Source organism: Penaeus vannamei, chromosome 37, assembly GCF_042767895.1.
Source record: "Penaeus vannamei isolate JL-2024 chromosome 37, ASM4276789v1, whole genome shotgun sequence".
In the NCBI taxonomy this organism is placed as follows: Eukaryota; Metazoa; Arthropoda; class Malacostraca; order Decapoda; family Penaeidae; genus Penaeus; species Penaeus vannamei.
In genome coordinates, this window is record NC_091585.1 from 25,126,077 (window position 1) to 25,141,076 (window position 15,000).

The window sequence follows — 15,000 nt, forward strand, 5'->3', positions numbered from 1 at the left end:
AGGTTAGGTTAGGTTAGGTTAGGTTAGATTGGTTAGGTTAGGTTGGGTTGGGGTAGGTTGGGTTGGGTTGGGTTAGGTTAGGTTAGGTTTGGTTGAGGGTTAGGTTAGGTTAGGCTAGGTTGAGGGTTAGGGTTAGGTTAGATTGGTTTGGTTAGGTTAGGTTAGGTTAGATTGGTTTGGTTAGGTTAGGTTAGGTTGGGTTAGGTTAGGTTAGGTTGGGTTTGGTTAGGTTAGGTTACGTAAGGTTAGGTTAGGTTAGGTTGAGAAATGTCGTCGGGATTAGGTTACATTACGTTACGTTAAGTTACGTTACGTTACGTTACGTTACGTTACGTTACGTTACGTTACGTTACGTTACGTTAGGTTACGTTGGTTAATTTAGGTTAGGTTGGTTAGGTTAGGTTACGTTAGGTTAGGTTAGGTTAGATTGGTTAGGTTAGGTTACGTTACGTTAGGTTAGATTAGATTAGTTAAGTTTAGGTTGGTTAGGTTGAGGATTTTGGCAACACTGACACCGGCGCATCTCGCAACGGCGCCGGAATCTCGTTCGGATTTTGCTTTTTTTTCTTCAAAATTTACGTTTCATTCTGCTATTTCTTCCGTGTATTTGCCCCCCCCCCCAACCTCCCACCTTCAACCCCCAATTCTCCACGGGTCACCAAAGATTGAAGGGGATAGGAGAAAAAATAATGATAACTAAGATTTACCATAATCTCTGTATATATTTCTGTCTTCTCTTCTCTCTCTCATTCTCTTACTCTCTCTTTGTCTGTTTCTGTCTATGTCTCTCTCTCTCTCTCTGTCTCATTCTCTTGCTCTCTCTTTGTCTGCTTCTGTATGTCTCTCTCTCTCTCCCACCCTCCTCCTTCCCTCCCTCCCTCTCCTTCTCCTTCTCATTCCCTCTCCCTACCTCCCACCCTCCCTCCTTCCTCCTCCTTGTCTATCTCCCTCCCTTCCTCTCCCTCCCTCCCCCTCCTTCTCTCCCTCTCCTTCTCCTTCTCCCACCTTCCTTCCCTCCCTCTCCTCCTCTCCCTCCCACCCTCCCTCCCCCCTCCTTCTCTCTCTCCCTCTCCCCCACACACAAACCCCTGGTCCCCCCTCTCTCTCTCCCTCTCCTCCTCTCTCTCCCTCTCCTCCACACACAAACCCCTGGTCCCTGAGCACTGTGTCCCCTTCAGGTCCTCGTCCCAACGTGGAGAAGGGGACCCAGGGCCTCCTCGTCGTCACGGGGAAGACCAAGATTGAGAAGACCCACGATGACTGGGACGTGAAGCTCGTCAAGGAGTCAGGAAGGAAGGCCACGATCGAAGTAAGTTTGGCGGTGTTCAGTTTGTTCCAGCTTTAGATTTTTATCTATTTATTTATTTACTTTTATTTATTTATTTATTATTATTGTTTTTTTTGTTTTTTTTTGAGAAGTTCGTCCGATGTTCCATTTTTTTTTTTTACATGATATTGTATATTTTTATAACTTTTTTCCCCATTTCTTGGAACTCTTTGGAACCCAATCAGAATCTAAGAACCAAAACACAACCCAATCAGAGAACTTACTTAGAACCTCCAATCCGAACCCGAATCTCATAGGCCTAATGATATGTTTCTCTCATCCCCCCCTTTTCCCTCACCCTCTCCCATTCCCTCTCCCTCTCCCCCTTCCCTTCCTCTCCCTCTCCCTCTTCCCCTTCCTTTCCCATCCCTTCCCTTCCCTCTCCCCCTTCCCTTCCCTCTCCTTCTCCCTTCCCTCCCTCTCCCTTTCCCTTCCCTTCCCTCTCTTCCCTCTCCCCCTTCCCTTCCCTCTCCCTCTCCCCTTCCCTCCCTCCCTCTCCCCCTTCCCTCTCCCCTTCCCTCCCTCTCCCTCTCTCCCCTTCCTTTCCCTCCCTCTCCCTCCCTCTCCCCTTCCCTTCCCTCTCCCCCTTCCCGTCCTCTCCCCCCCCCCCTTCCTTTCCCTTCCCTCTCCCCTTCCCTCTCCCTCTCTCCCTCTCCCCTTCCCTTCCCTCTCCCTCTCCTTCTCCCCCTTCCCTCTCCCTCTTCCCTTCCCTCTCCCCCTCCCCGTCCTCCCCCCCCCTTCCTTTCCCTTCCCTTCCCTCTCCCTCTCCCCTCTCCCTCTCCCTCTCTCCCTCCCTTCCCTCTCCCTCTCCTTCTCCCTCTCCCCTTCCCTTCCCTCCCACAGGTGCAGATTCCCACCGACGCCCCCGTGGGAGTGTGGAAGGTGGCGGCCGAGGTGACCCGAAGGAACCAGCCCGGGGAGAGACACCTGCGCCGGTTCGATACCCACGTGTACATCCTCTTCAACCCTTGGAATGAACGTGAGTGTGTCTTGTAGATCGTAGGGGGGGGGTGGGGAAGGTAGGGTGGGGAGGGTGAGGGGAGGATGAGGGCGAGGGAGGGAGACGGAGAGGATGGTGAGGGGGGAGGGTGGGGAAGGGACGGAAGGTAGGGTAGGATGAGGGCGAGGGAGGGAGACGGAGAGGATGGTGAGGGGGGAGGGGAGGGTGGGGTGACGGAGGGGAGGGCGGGGTAACAGCGGGTAGGGTGGGTTGACGCTGACATGTTATATCTCGCGGTTGGATGAACCCGTTGAGGTGAGAGGCACTTCTTGTCACTTCCAGTCAAAAATAACTGACCGAGCGAAGATCACCTGTGCTGATATAGTCTTCCCGAAGTTCATCAGAGGCATGGCCATGTTTTTTATTATTTATTTATTTATTTTATTTATCTATTTATTCATTATTATTATTACTTTTTTTTATCTTTTTTTTATTTTTTATTTATTTATTTTTTTTTACAGACGAAGCCCTGAGATATGTAGGTATAGGAATAACCGGTTAATGATAGTTATATTTCTTCCTTTTGTCATCTTATACGAGATTTCTTTCCTCTAGATGACGGCACATACCTCCCTGAGGAGAAGATGCGAGAGGAGTATGTGCTCGCTGCAGTTGGGAAGGTAAGACACTTTCGTAAATTGTCTGATGATATTATGATCATTATCTATCATTTTGCAGTTGCTGGAATATTGATTTTATCACCAAGCAAGTCTTTTCTGTCCCTGTAGAAATCGTAAGGAATTCTATTGAGTAGAATAAGTAGTTGAAATTGATGTATATATCAGTCAACTAACAATAGAACACTGATGAACAAATAAACAAAACGAAAACAAAGCATATAATTCAATCATTCAACCAACAACAACAGCAAATCACTGATTGACAAATAAACAAACAAAAACAAAGCACAAAAAAAACAAAGCACAAGTAACCCTATGAACTAATAATCAAACAAATAATTGAAATCGACAGATAAGTCAGTCAACCGATAAATAAACACTGATTAACAACAAAAACAAAGCAACAAAAAACAAACAAGAACAACAAAAACAAAACAAAAACAAAACAAAAAAAGCACAAGTAAACCCAACAAGCTCCAAAACCAATCGCCAAAGCATCTGGCCCAAATAACACCCCCTTCCCCACCCACCCCTCTCTCGCCTCCTTCTGCAGGTGTTTGTGGGCAGTTACCCTCACACCCGCGGCCGCCACTGGGCCTTCGGGCAGTTCGACGACGCGGTCCTCCCGGCGTGTATGCTGCTGCTGGAGAAGTCGGGCGTCTTGGCTGAGGCGCGCGGAGACCCCGTGCGAGTGTCCAGGGCCCTCTCCAAGATGGTATGTGGAGAGAGAGAATTTTTCTTTCTGCTTTTAAATGCGTCCAGTTCATTAACATTTTTTTTCTGTAACTTCGTGTGGGAGAAATGCGATGAGTATTTTTCTTCTTCCTTTTTTTTGGTGGGGAGGGGGGGTACTTAAACTAGTGACCGACAACCTTTCATAGGACGTCGTCTCGGGAAAGAAGCCAAGTCAGATACAGGAAGACTAAATGAAACGTTAAAGCATAGGCTGTAAATCTTAAGCTACCAATTCTCACTCAATAAGTATATATATACATATATATAAATTGTATATATATGTGTGTGTTTAGATATATATATATATACATTATATATATATATACAGAGAGAGAGAGAGAGAGAGAGAGAGAGAGAGAGAGAGAGAGAGAACCCTTCCAACCGGCTTCTCCCTTTCTTGCAGGTGAACAGCAACGACGACGCCGGCCTCCTCGTGGGAAAGTGGGACGGCGAGTACGAGGACGGGAGAGCGCCCGCTAAGTGGCTCGGTTCCATCGAGATCATGGAGACTTACCTCAGGACGCGACAGTCGGTCAAATACGGCCAGTGCTGGGTGTTCGCCGCCTGTCTCAACACCAGTAAGTAGGGGGCGACTGAGGACCTTGTTGCATGTGGTGTGTAGTTGCTTTTGTAGTTATTTTTCTAAGAAGGGCGTGATGTTTCCGTGGGATAGGGGCTTTTCTATGAAAAAAGTGTGAATGAGGATGAAATGATTCCGTGGGATAGGATTTTTTCTAAAAAAAAAGAAAAAAAAGTGTGAATGAGATTAACATGACAGTAGCTATTTTATAAAGAAAGAAATGCGAATGAAAATGAATAATCCATACAAGCCAACATACCGTATATTTGACTGTTTTTAACTGTTTATTTTCCCCTTCCTGTCCTCAGTCTGTCGAGCTCTGGGTATACCTTGCCGTGTCGTGACCAATTTCGCCTCTGCACACGACACCAACGTCTCTCTCTCCATCGACGAGTACTTCGACGAGGACGGCGACCAGATCGAGTAAGTGTGGCTTTTAATGCTAAAGAAAGAGAGAAAGTGGGAAGGAAGGAAGGAAAGGAAGAAAAAGAGAAAGGAGAGAGAAAGTGGGAAGGAAGGAAGGAAAGGAAGAAAAAGAGAAAGGGAGAAAGAAAGGTCACTGAATCATCAACATTCATTTACCCCTCTGAAACCTACAAAATCTCTAATTATAAATAGATTTCAGAACAGAGATTAATCCCGCCAGAATACCTTTCATCCTTCCCGTTTTCTGTCACCTTTCCCATTTTCTATTCCATTCTTCCCGTTTTCTTTCCCGTTTCTCATTTTCCATTCCATTCTTCCCGTTTTCTGTCACCTTTCCCGTTTTCTATTCCATTCTTCCCGTTTCCCATTTTCCATTTCATTCTTCCCGTTTTCTATCACATTTCCCATTTCCCACTTCACTCTTCCCGTTTTCTGTCACCTTTCCCATTTTCCATTCCATTCTTCCCGTTTTCTGTCACGCTTCCCATTTCCCACTTCATTCTTCCCGTTTTCTATCACGTTTCCCATTTTCCATTCCATTCTTCCCGTTAACTGTCACGTTTCCCATTTTCCATTCCATTCTTCCCGTTTTCTGTCACGTTTCCCATTTTCCATCCAGAGCGAACGACCGTTACGTCAACCCAGCTGGCATCCGAGACTCCATTTGGAACTTCCACGTTTGGAATGACGTGTGGATGGCCCGACCTGACCTTCCTGATGGCTTTGGAGGCTGGCAGGTCATCGACGCCACGCCACAGGAGACGAGCGATGGTACGAATGACCTCGGGTTATTTTTTTTTATTGTAATTTTAGTATATTAACCTCGGGGTATTTTTTTAATTGTATTTTTTCTACATTAACCTCGGGGTATATTTTTTTACTTGTATTTTTTCTACATTAAGCTCGGGGTATATATTTTTTAATTGTATTTTTTCTACATTAACCTCGGGTTATATGTTTTTTAGTTGTATTTTCTCTTCATTAAGCTCGGGGTATTTTTTTAATTGTATTTTTCTACATGAACCTCGGGGATTATGTTTTTTACTTGTATTTTTTCTACATCAAGTTCGGGATATATAATTTTTTATTGTATTTTTTCACCATTAAGCTCGGGATATATATTTTAATTGTATTTTTTCTACATAAACCTACATTAACTTGTATTTTTCCACAACAGCAAGAAGTAAAAAAAAAAACATTTTCTTTTCTCCGGGTGAATATCATTATAGAAACTGTGTATAAATGATTGTACAGCGTTTTGGTAACAGCTGTAACTATTAGCTTTCCGTCGGTATCAGTTGTGACACTAAATATTCCCTCAGGGTTTTGAATAGCAACTACAACATTCAACGTTCCCCCAGAGTCTTGGTCATCACCTGCAGCATTCAACATTCCCTCAGGGTGTTGCGTATCAACAATATTCAACATTCCCTCAGGATCTTCCGTATTAACAACATTCACCATTCCCTCAGGGTCCTGCAACATTCAACATTCTCTTAGGGTCTTGCATATGAACAACATTCAACATTCCCTCAGGATCTTCCGTATTAACAACATTCACCATTCCCTCAGGGTCCTGCAACATTCAACATTCTCTTAGGGTCTTGCATATGAACAACATTCAACATTCCCTCAGGATCTTCCGTATTAACAACATTCACCATTCCCTCAGGGTCCTGCAACATTCAACATTCTCTTAGGGTCTTGCATATGAACAACATTCAACATTCCCTCAGGATCTTGCAACATTCAACATCCCCCCAGCGTCTTGCATATCAACAACATTCACCATTCCCTCAGGGTCCTGCAACACTCAACATTCCCCCAGAGTCTTGCAACATTCAACATCCCCCCCAGAGTCTTGCATATCAACAACATTCAACATCCAACATTCCCTCAGGGTCTTTCCACATTCATTCCCCCTCAGAACCTTGATCATCACCTCCAACATTCCCCCCAGAGTCAGCTCCAACACTCAACATTCCCTCAGGGTCCTGCAACACTCAACATTCACCATTCCCTCAGGGTCCTGCAACACTCAACATTCACCATTCCCTCAGGGTCTTTCAACACTCATTTCCCCCAGTCTTGTTCATCACCTCCAACACCCAACCTTCCCCCAGGGTCACCTCCAACATTCACCATCCCCCCAGAGTCTTGCATATCAACAACATTCAACATCCAACATTCCCTCAGGGTCTTTCAACATTCATTCCCCCCCAGAGCCTTGAGCACCACCTCCAACATTCCCCCCAGAGTCACCTCCAACACCCAACCTTCCCCCAGGATCTTGCAACACTCACCATCCCCCCAGAGTCTTGCATATCAACAACATTCCCCCAATTCCCCCAGGGTCCTACAACACTCAACATTCCCCCAATGTCTTGCAACACTCAACCTTCCCCCAGGGTCACCTCCAACACTCAACATCCCCCCAGAGTCTTGCATATCAACAACACTCACCATTCCCCCAGGGTCTTGCATATCAACAACATTCACCATTCCCTCAGGGTCCTGCAACACTCAACATCCCCCCAGAGTCTTGATCATCACCTCCAACATTCCCTCCAGAGTCACCTCGAACACTCAACATTCCCTCAGGGTCTTGCAACATTCAACATTCCCCCAGTCTTGCAACATTCAACATTCCCCCAGTCTTGCAACATTCAACATTCCCTCAGGATCTTGCAACACTCACCATCCCCCCAGAGTCTTGCATATCAACAACACTCACCATCCCCCCAGAGTCTTGCATATCAACAACACTCACCATTTCCCCAGGGTCTTACCAGTGCGGCCCAGCTTCCCACGAGGCCATCAGGCAGGGCCGCGTTGACCTCAAATATGACGTGCCCTTCGTGCTGGCCGAGGTCAACGCTGACGTCGTGCGCTGGCAGAAGGACGACCACGCGGAAGGAGGGTTCAAGAAGCTGGCGACGCAGACGAGCAGGTGAGAGGGGGAAGGAGGGAGGGAAGGAGAGGGAGGGAGGAGAGAGGAGGGAAAGGGAGGGAGAGGGGGGAAGGAAGGAGGGAGGGAGAAGGGAGGGAGGAAGGAGGGAGAAGGGAGGGGGAGGGAGGGAGAGAGAGAAAGGGAGAAGGAGGGAGAGGGGGTTAGGGAGAGGAAGGAAGGAGGGAGGGAAAGGAAGGGAGAAAGAGAAAGATAGAAGGAGGGAGAGGTGGAAAGAAGAAGGGAGGGAAAGGGAGAAGGAGAGAGGGAAAGGGAGAAGGAGAGAGGAGGAGGAAGGAGGGAGAGTAGGAGAGAGGAGGGAGAGGGGGAAGGAAGGAGGGAGAGAGAAAGAGAGGGAGACAGAAGTACACAACCAAACAGATACCTCAAAAAAAGAGAAAGGATATATATATATATATATATATATATATATATATATATATATATATATATATATATATATATATATATATGTAGAGAGAGAGATGCATAGATAGATAGACAGAGAGAGAGATATAGAGACAATAAAAGCAAACACACAGAGAAAGAGAGAGAGACACCCACCCAAAAAAAAAAAATAATAATAATAATAATAAAAAAATAATAATAAAAATAAAATAATAAATAAAAATCCCAGAGGAACCACCTGACCTCCCTTCCTTCCGCAGCGTCGGCCGCCTCATCCTGACGAAGAAGCCCGGCCCCGTGGCTCCAGGAGGCTTCTTCGAGTCGGATCGCGAAGACATCACGTGGGACTACAAGCCCCCCGAGGGAACCAGGGCCGAGAGAGTCAGCATCCTCAGCGCCGCCAGGAGGTACGTGGGTTCGGGGAATCTGGAGGGGAGGGTGTTCGTGTGTGTAATATGATAACAAAAGCAAAATCGCTAAAGCCATCACCCACGCAATGAAACGAGTGACGGAGGGGAGGGTGTTCGTGTGTGTAATATAATAATAATCATGATAATAATGATCATACTGATAATAACCATAATATCATTATCACCACCACCACTGCTACTACCAATAAAATCAATACCATCAATTAACCAAACCAAAACAAAACAAAAACAAAATCGCTAAAGCCATCACCCACGCAATGAAACGAGTGACGGAGGGGAGGGTGTTCGTGTGTGTAATATCATAATAATGATCATACTGATAATAACCATAATATTATTATCACCACCACCACTCCTACTACCAATAAAGACAATACCATCAAATTAACCAACCCCAAGAACAAAAAAACATTCGCTAAAGCCATCACCAACGCACTGAAACGAGTGACTTCGATGACTGACCCTGGCTTCGGCTTTCCCCCCCTCCCCTTCTCTCTCCCTCAGGACCCGCACCGCCCGACAAGTCTTCGACATGCCCAGCGAAGCCAAGGAGGACGTGAGTTTCAAGATCGAGGATCGAGACCAGATTCCCATTGGCGACAATTTCTCTGTCACGATAACCGCTACGGTAAGATAGATAGATTAATAGATTAATAGCTAATTGATTAATAGATAGATACGGTAAGATAGATAGATTAATAGATTAATAGCTAATTGATTAATAGATAGATACGGTAAGATAGATAGATTCATAGATAGATAGATGGATAATTAATAGATAGATAGATAGATAATTAATAGATAGATAGACGGATAATTAATAGATAAATAGATAGATACGGTAAGATAATAAATAGATTGATAGATAGATAGATAATTAATAGATAAATAGATAGATAGATAGTGAGATACGGCAAGATAAGTAGATAGATAGATGGATGGAGAGAGAGAGAAAGAGAGAGAGAGAGAGAGACAGACAGACAGACAGACAGAGAGGGACAGATAAAGAGAGACAGAGCCTTTGTTTTGCAGACAGACAGTTTGGTTTGGATTCGTGCTTTTATTTCTTTCTACAATATTCTGTATGTTTTCATACGGCTTTAGTCTTTTGTCTTATTGTATTTCCCATGTGTATTATTTATTTACATATTTTCATTACACACACATACACACACATCATCATCACCTCACACAGACACGCACACAGACATCATCATCACCTCACACAGACACACACACAGACATCATCATCACCTCACACAGACACACACACAGACATCATCATCACCTCACACAGACACACACACAGACATCATCATCACCTCACACAGACACGCACACAGACATCATCATCACCTCACACAGACACACACACAGACATCATCATCACCTCACACAGACACGCACACAGACACCATCATCACCTCACACAGACACACACACAGACATCATCATCACCTCACACAGACACGCACACAGACATCATCATCACCTCACACAGACACGCACACAGACATCATCATCACCTCACACAGACACACAGACACACATCATCATCACCTCACACAGACACACACACACACATCATCATCACCTCACACAGACACACACACACACATCATCATCACCTCACACAGACACACATACACACATCATCATCACCTCACACAGACACACACACAGACATCATCATCACCTCACACAGACACACACACAGACATCATCATCACCTCACACAATACACGCACATAGACATCATCATCATCATCAGTATACTTATACACGGACATAGGATCCGCATCTCTCGAACGCACATGAACTTATGATCCAAAACGACCACGACATTTCGCTACATTTCCCATCCCGGGGTCGGATTCGCTAACTTACGATCGTAGCGCATTTACCAGCGGTCATTTACCATTGCATTTACCAGTGATGGCAAAGTGGTATTCACGAAGAAATGGTAATTTGGATCAGCTGAGTTACCAATCGTAAATCGACTCATTCCAATGGCAGCCAACAGAGGGCTCTAGTAAAGCAATTCCACCAATCAGCGAGCGCTATACATAGTCTTTTAGGTTCATTCGGCCAATCACGTAACATGTAAACAAAACTACATACAGCGAGATATTTAAAAAAAAATCTTCACAGCTAAAACACTATTTAAGCACATGAATATATTTATTTGATCATATCTATCATGTAGGATATATATTTACTGTATAGATAGGAACCAGTACACTTTTATTAACATATTGTTAATAAATATTATTATTGATATGTTATTATCAATATTAGTCCAAACAGTTTATTTATTTATTTATTTTTCATCATTGTTAAATAAAAAACTGGACCCAAATTTTTAGTAATCGCTATCTGTCGTCAAAGGAAATATTTCAAGCTTATTCTTGAGTTTAATATCAAAATGCCGACAGACGCAGAAATTGCTATAGTCGTTTAGAGTTGTTATAGCCAGTTTATATATCAGTAAGGAAAGGGAGTTAGTTTTTCTAAATCATTTGTAATAATTATGTCAGAGAAGAATTCTTTAAGAGTTCACTTATCTATCGATTCCATGCATTCTAGTATAATATAGGCCTATGATTTTACGAGAATTTGTGTGGATTTTATTCTTGCTGGTTTCATGTGAAATTTAGATTTCTTTACTATGGCCGTATTGCGATATATGTTTACCATCATATTAGTTACCTCAGATGTAAAAACAAACCTAAAACTTTGATTAGATATTGACTTTTTGATGAAATAACACGTGATGGCATCGTCTTCCCACAAGTTACCAGTGCTCCGACCACTGGTAAAAATCTACCATGGTAACTCGATGGCAAGTCGTTAGTGAATACCACCGCGGTCTGGTTACCATAGTAATTGTAGTTACCTGTGATCTTACCGCCGTTAGCGCGTCAGTGAACCCGGACCCCGAACTTCACAACACAAACCTATCACAGCCACAGCCTTTTTGTCCTCCATCTCCCGCCACACAACCTCCACCCTTAGCCACGCCCCCCCTTCACCCTTTTCCCCTCCTTTCCCCTCGCAGAACACCAGCAGCGAGGTGAGGACGATCAACGTGGTGATGACGTGTGCCAGCATGTACTACACGGGAGCCAAAGCACACACCATCAAGCGCACTGACGGAGAGATGCATCTGGAGCCCAATGAGAGTGCGTCCGATCAGCTGTTTGCTTGAGTTGCCTTTCCTCCATTATCGATATTTGTGGCTGGTTATATATCTATATATATATTTCATACACACATATACACATATACATATATGGTTGTGTGTATATATATATATATATATATATATATATATATATATATATATACACACACACACACACACACACACACACACACACACACACACACACACACACACACACACACACACACACACACACACACACACAATCACACACAATCACACACACATACATACATACATACATACATATATATATATATATATATATATATATATACATATGTATATATATATATATATATATATATATATATATATATACCCACACACACACAAACGGACACAAACACACACACACAAATACATATACATTTATTAAGAATCATTTGTTAAAATTTATAGCTTTTCATGCAATACTTTTATAGTTATAACGGTTTTCTTCTTTATAATAGTTTTTTTTTTTTTTTTTTTTTTGGGGGGGGGGCTATCTTTGGTTACAATTTGTATCATCATCATCATTTCCTGTTTGATGCTTCCAAAGTATAGTTGCTTTTTATTATTCATGTTTTTATCCCAGAGAATATCTTATCATGATCTGTATCATAAACATATAATCATATCATTAAACTTTAGGTTCTTATCAGTGAATATCTTATCATACTTTGTATCATAAACATATAATCATACCATTATGATTTTTTCTCCCTATGATCATCATCACTTGTCTATTACATCCTTACTTATTTTACCTCTTTGTAAATATATGATAAAATATATGTAAATAAATGTAAATATATGTAAATAAATGATACAATTTTACCTCTTTGTAAATCTCTGGTCTTGACTTGCACTATCATCACACCATCATTTACAATCGACATCTACGCCTCTTTATCCTCTTTATCACCTCTTTACGATCCCCACCATTCCCCGGCAGCCAAGACTATGTCCATGGAGGTATACTACTCCGACTACTACTCGAAGCTCGTTGACCACGACCTTATCAAGAGCATCGTCATTTGCAACGTGCAGGAGACCACACAGTGCTGGGGAGGCGAAGACAATCTGGAGGTTCACAAGCCTGACATCACCATTGAGGTAAGTAGTGTGTGTGTGGGGGGGGGAGGATAGGGATAGAGAGGGGTGAGAGGGGTGAGAGGGTGGAGAGGAGGGAATGTGGGAGAGAGAATGAGGAAAGAGAGGGATAAGGATAAGTCATATGCGAAGCTGAGCCTCGCCCGGGCTATGGGGGAGCCCGGCCTGTGCCGACTAATGTCGACTCGATCACCGTGTGTCAGCGAGTGCTGACGCGACAGAGCTTAGTCCTTACCCACCGTGGTGCCCAGCCACAGCAGTAACCTCCGGGCGACAATTGCAACTTCTCGCGCCTGGGCGGGGCGCGAACCGCCGACCCCTCGGATGAGAGGCCGACACGTTACCACTGTACTAGCCTGGAGGCTAAAGAGAGGGGTGGAAGGGAGGTGTATATACATACATAGATGGGGGGGTAGGGGTAGAGAGGGGTGAGAGGGTGGAGAGGAGGGAATGTGGGAGAGAGAATGAGGTGAGAGAGGGGGAGGGGGGGGGAAGGGAGGTGTATATACATACATAGAGGGGGGGTAGGGGTAGAGAGGGGTGAGAGGGTGGAGAAGAGGGAATGAGGTGAAAGAGGGTTGGAAGGGAGGTGTATATACATACATAGATGGGGGGGTAGGGGTAGAGAGGGGTGGAGAGGAGGGAATGTGGGAGAGAGAATGAGGTGAAAGAGGAGGGGGGGGGGAGGGAGGTGTATATACATACATAGATGGGGGGGTAGGGGTAGAGAAGGGTGAGAGGGTGGGGAGGAGGGGAATGTGGGAGAGAGAATGAGGTGAGAGAGGGGGGGGGGGGGGAGGGAGGTGTATATACATACATAGATAGAGGGAGGGAGTGTAGGGAGAATGCAGGGTGGGAGGGAAGGAAGGGGTGTGTGTGTGTGAGAGAGAGAGATTAACAGAGAGAGATATATATATGTATATGCAGAGAGAGAGAGATAGAGAGAGGGAGAGGGAGAGGGAGAGAGAGACAGAGACAGAGAGAGAGAGAGAGAGAGAGAGAGAGAGAGACAGAGAGAGACAGAGACAGAGAGAAACAGAAAGAGAGAGAGAGAGAGAATGAATGAATTTCCTACATGCAAAGTTATATTGCTTCATCAGCATATCCATAATCCATACACATCAAGAATACCCCATTTTAACTTACAACCAATGCATTTTCACATACAATCATAAACAAAACAACGCCACATCAATCCAGTCCTTTGGCCAAATAACATCCTTAGTGGTTTTACCTGAAACGTCTATATCCCTCCAGGTGTTGGGACCGGCCGTGGCGACTAAAGCTGTTCCCATAAGGGTGTCCTTTGATAACCCTATCCCACTGCTGCTGAAGGAGTGTCAACTGAAGCTGGACGGCCCGGGACTTATGCGTCCGAAGACCGTGGAACTCGAGTTAGTGTCATCCATTTATTTTTTTTAATCTTTGTCAGTGGCATTCCTGAGGGTTAGTTAGATATGAGAGGTTTTATATTCGCGATGAAGGGTTTTTTACTCTCTCTAACTATCTGAATTTTCGCTAAGAGTCCAAGTATTGTTCCATAATTCATTTTCTCTTCATAGTTAAATCTTCCTTTCACCGTGTCATTCCTTCATCCTCCCAGCTTTTCTATTTCCATATTCGTCGCGAGAGAAAAAAAAGAGAAAACGTGATTAATCATAAACAATCTTTCGCACATTCTATACTTTACAACAGCTGATTTTCGTCTCGTTTCCCCCTTCAGAAACATCGCTCCCAAAGGAAAGATGAAGTTTGAGATGAACTTGTACCCGAAGAAGGCGGTGGAGGGGACCCTGATCGTGCAGTTCAACAGCAAGCAACTGTGCAACCTCACTGGTGCCAAGAAGATCGTTGTAACCGATGCTTAATTGTGGATACGAGCCTATTTTTTCTTCTTTTTTTCGCGGTCCGAAGACTAAAACTAAGCCAAAGAGAGAAACCTTTTCTTGTTTGTTGTTTTACGCTTATGTGTAGCGCTTTTCAGCTACTAATAATGTTGAGCAGTTTGTACCTTAGATTAAACTTATAGGATCTTAGAACAGCATTCTGCATACGTATTTCCCGAGAGCTTTGGGAATTGTGTGAAATGCATCTTAATATTTTGTAAGGTTTTGCTTCATGTTTGAAATACTATAGGTAAGCAAGTAAAAAAAAAAATACAGCTTATTCTTTATTTATATGGCTTGATCGACAGAATATCTGATA

General features: G+C 44.0%; 1 protein-coding gene across 1 annotated transcript in view; it reads left to right on the forward strand.

Annotated features, from left to right (window-relative positions):
• Window positions 1-15,000, forward strand: part of LOC113823934 (hemocyte protein-glutamine gamma-glutamyltransferase-like) — a gene marked incomplete at its 5' end in the record, with an annotated part of 18,509 nt that overhangs the window by 3,203 nt on the left and 306 nt on the right. Inside the window, 14 exon segments of the mRNA XM_070115344.1 lie at window positions 1,179-1,309; window positions 2,171-2,306; window positions 2,883-2,947; window positions 3,501-3,662; window positions 4,086-4,260; window positions 4,571-4,685; window positions 5,308-5,459; window positions 7,470-7,638; window positions 8,304-8,450; window positions 8,979-9,102; window positions 11,533-11,656; window positions 12,638-12,798; window positions 14,053-14,189; window positions 14,519-15,000. The exon segment at window positions 14,519-15,000 is cut by the window's right edge and continues 306 nt beyond it. Of these exon segments, the coding sequence (XP_069971445.1) occupies window positions 1,179-1,309; window positions 2,171-2,306; window positions 2,883-2,947; window positions 3,501-3,662; window positions 4,086-4,260; window positions 4,571-4,685; window positions 5,308-5,459; window positions 7,470-7,638; window positions 8,304-8,450; window positions 8,979-9,102; window positions 11,533-11,656; window positions 12,638-12,798; window positions 14,053-14,189; window positions 14,519-14,663 (1,943 nt within the window).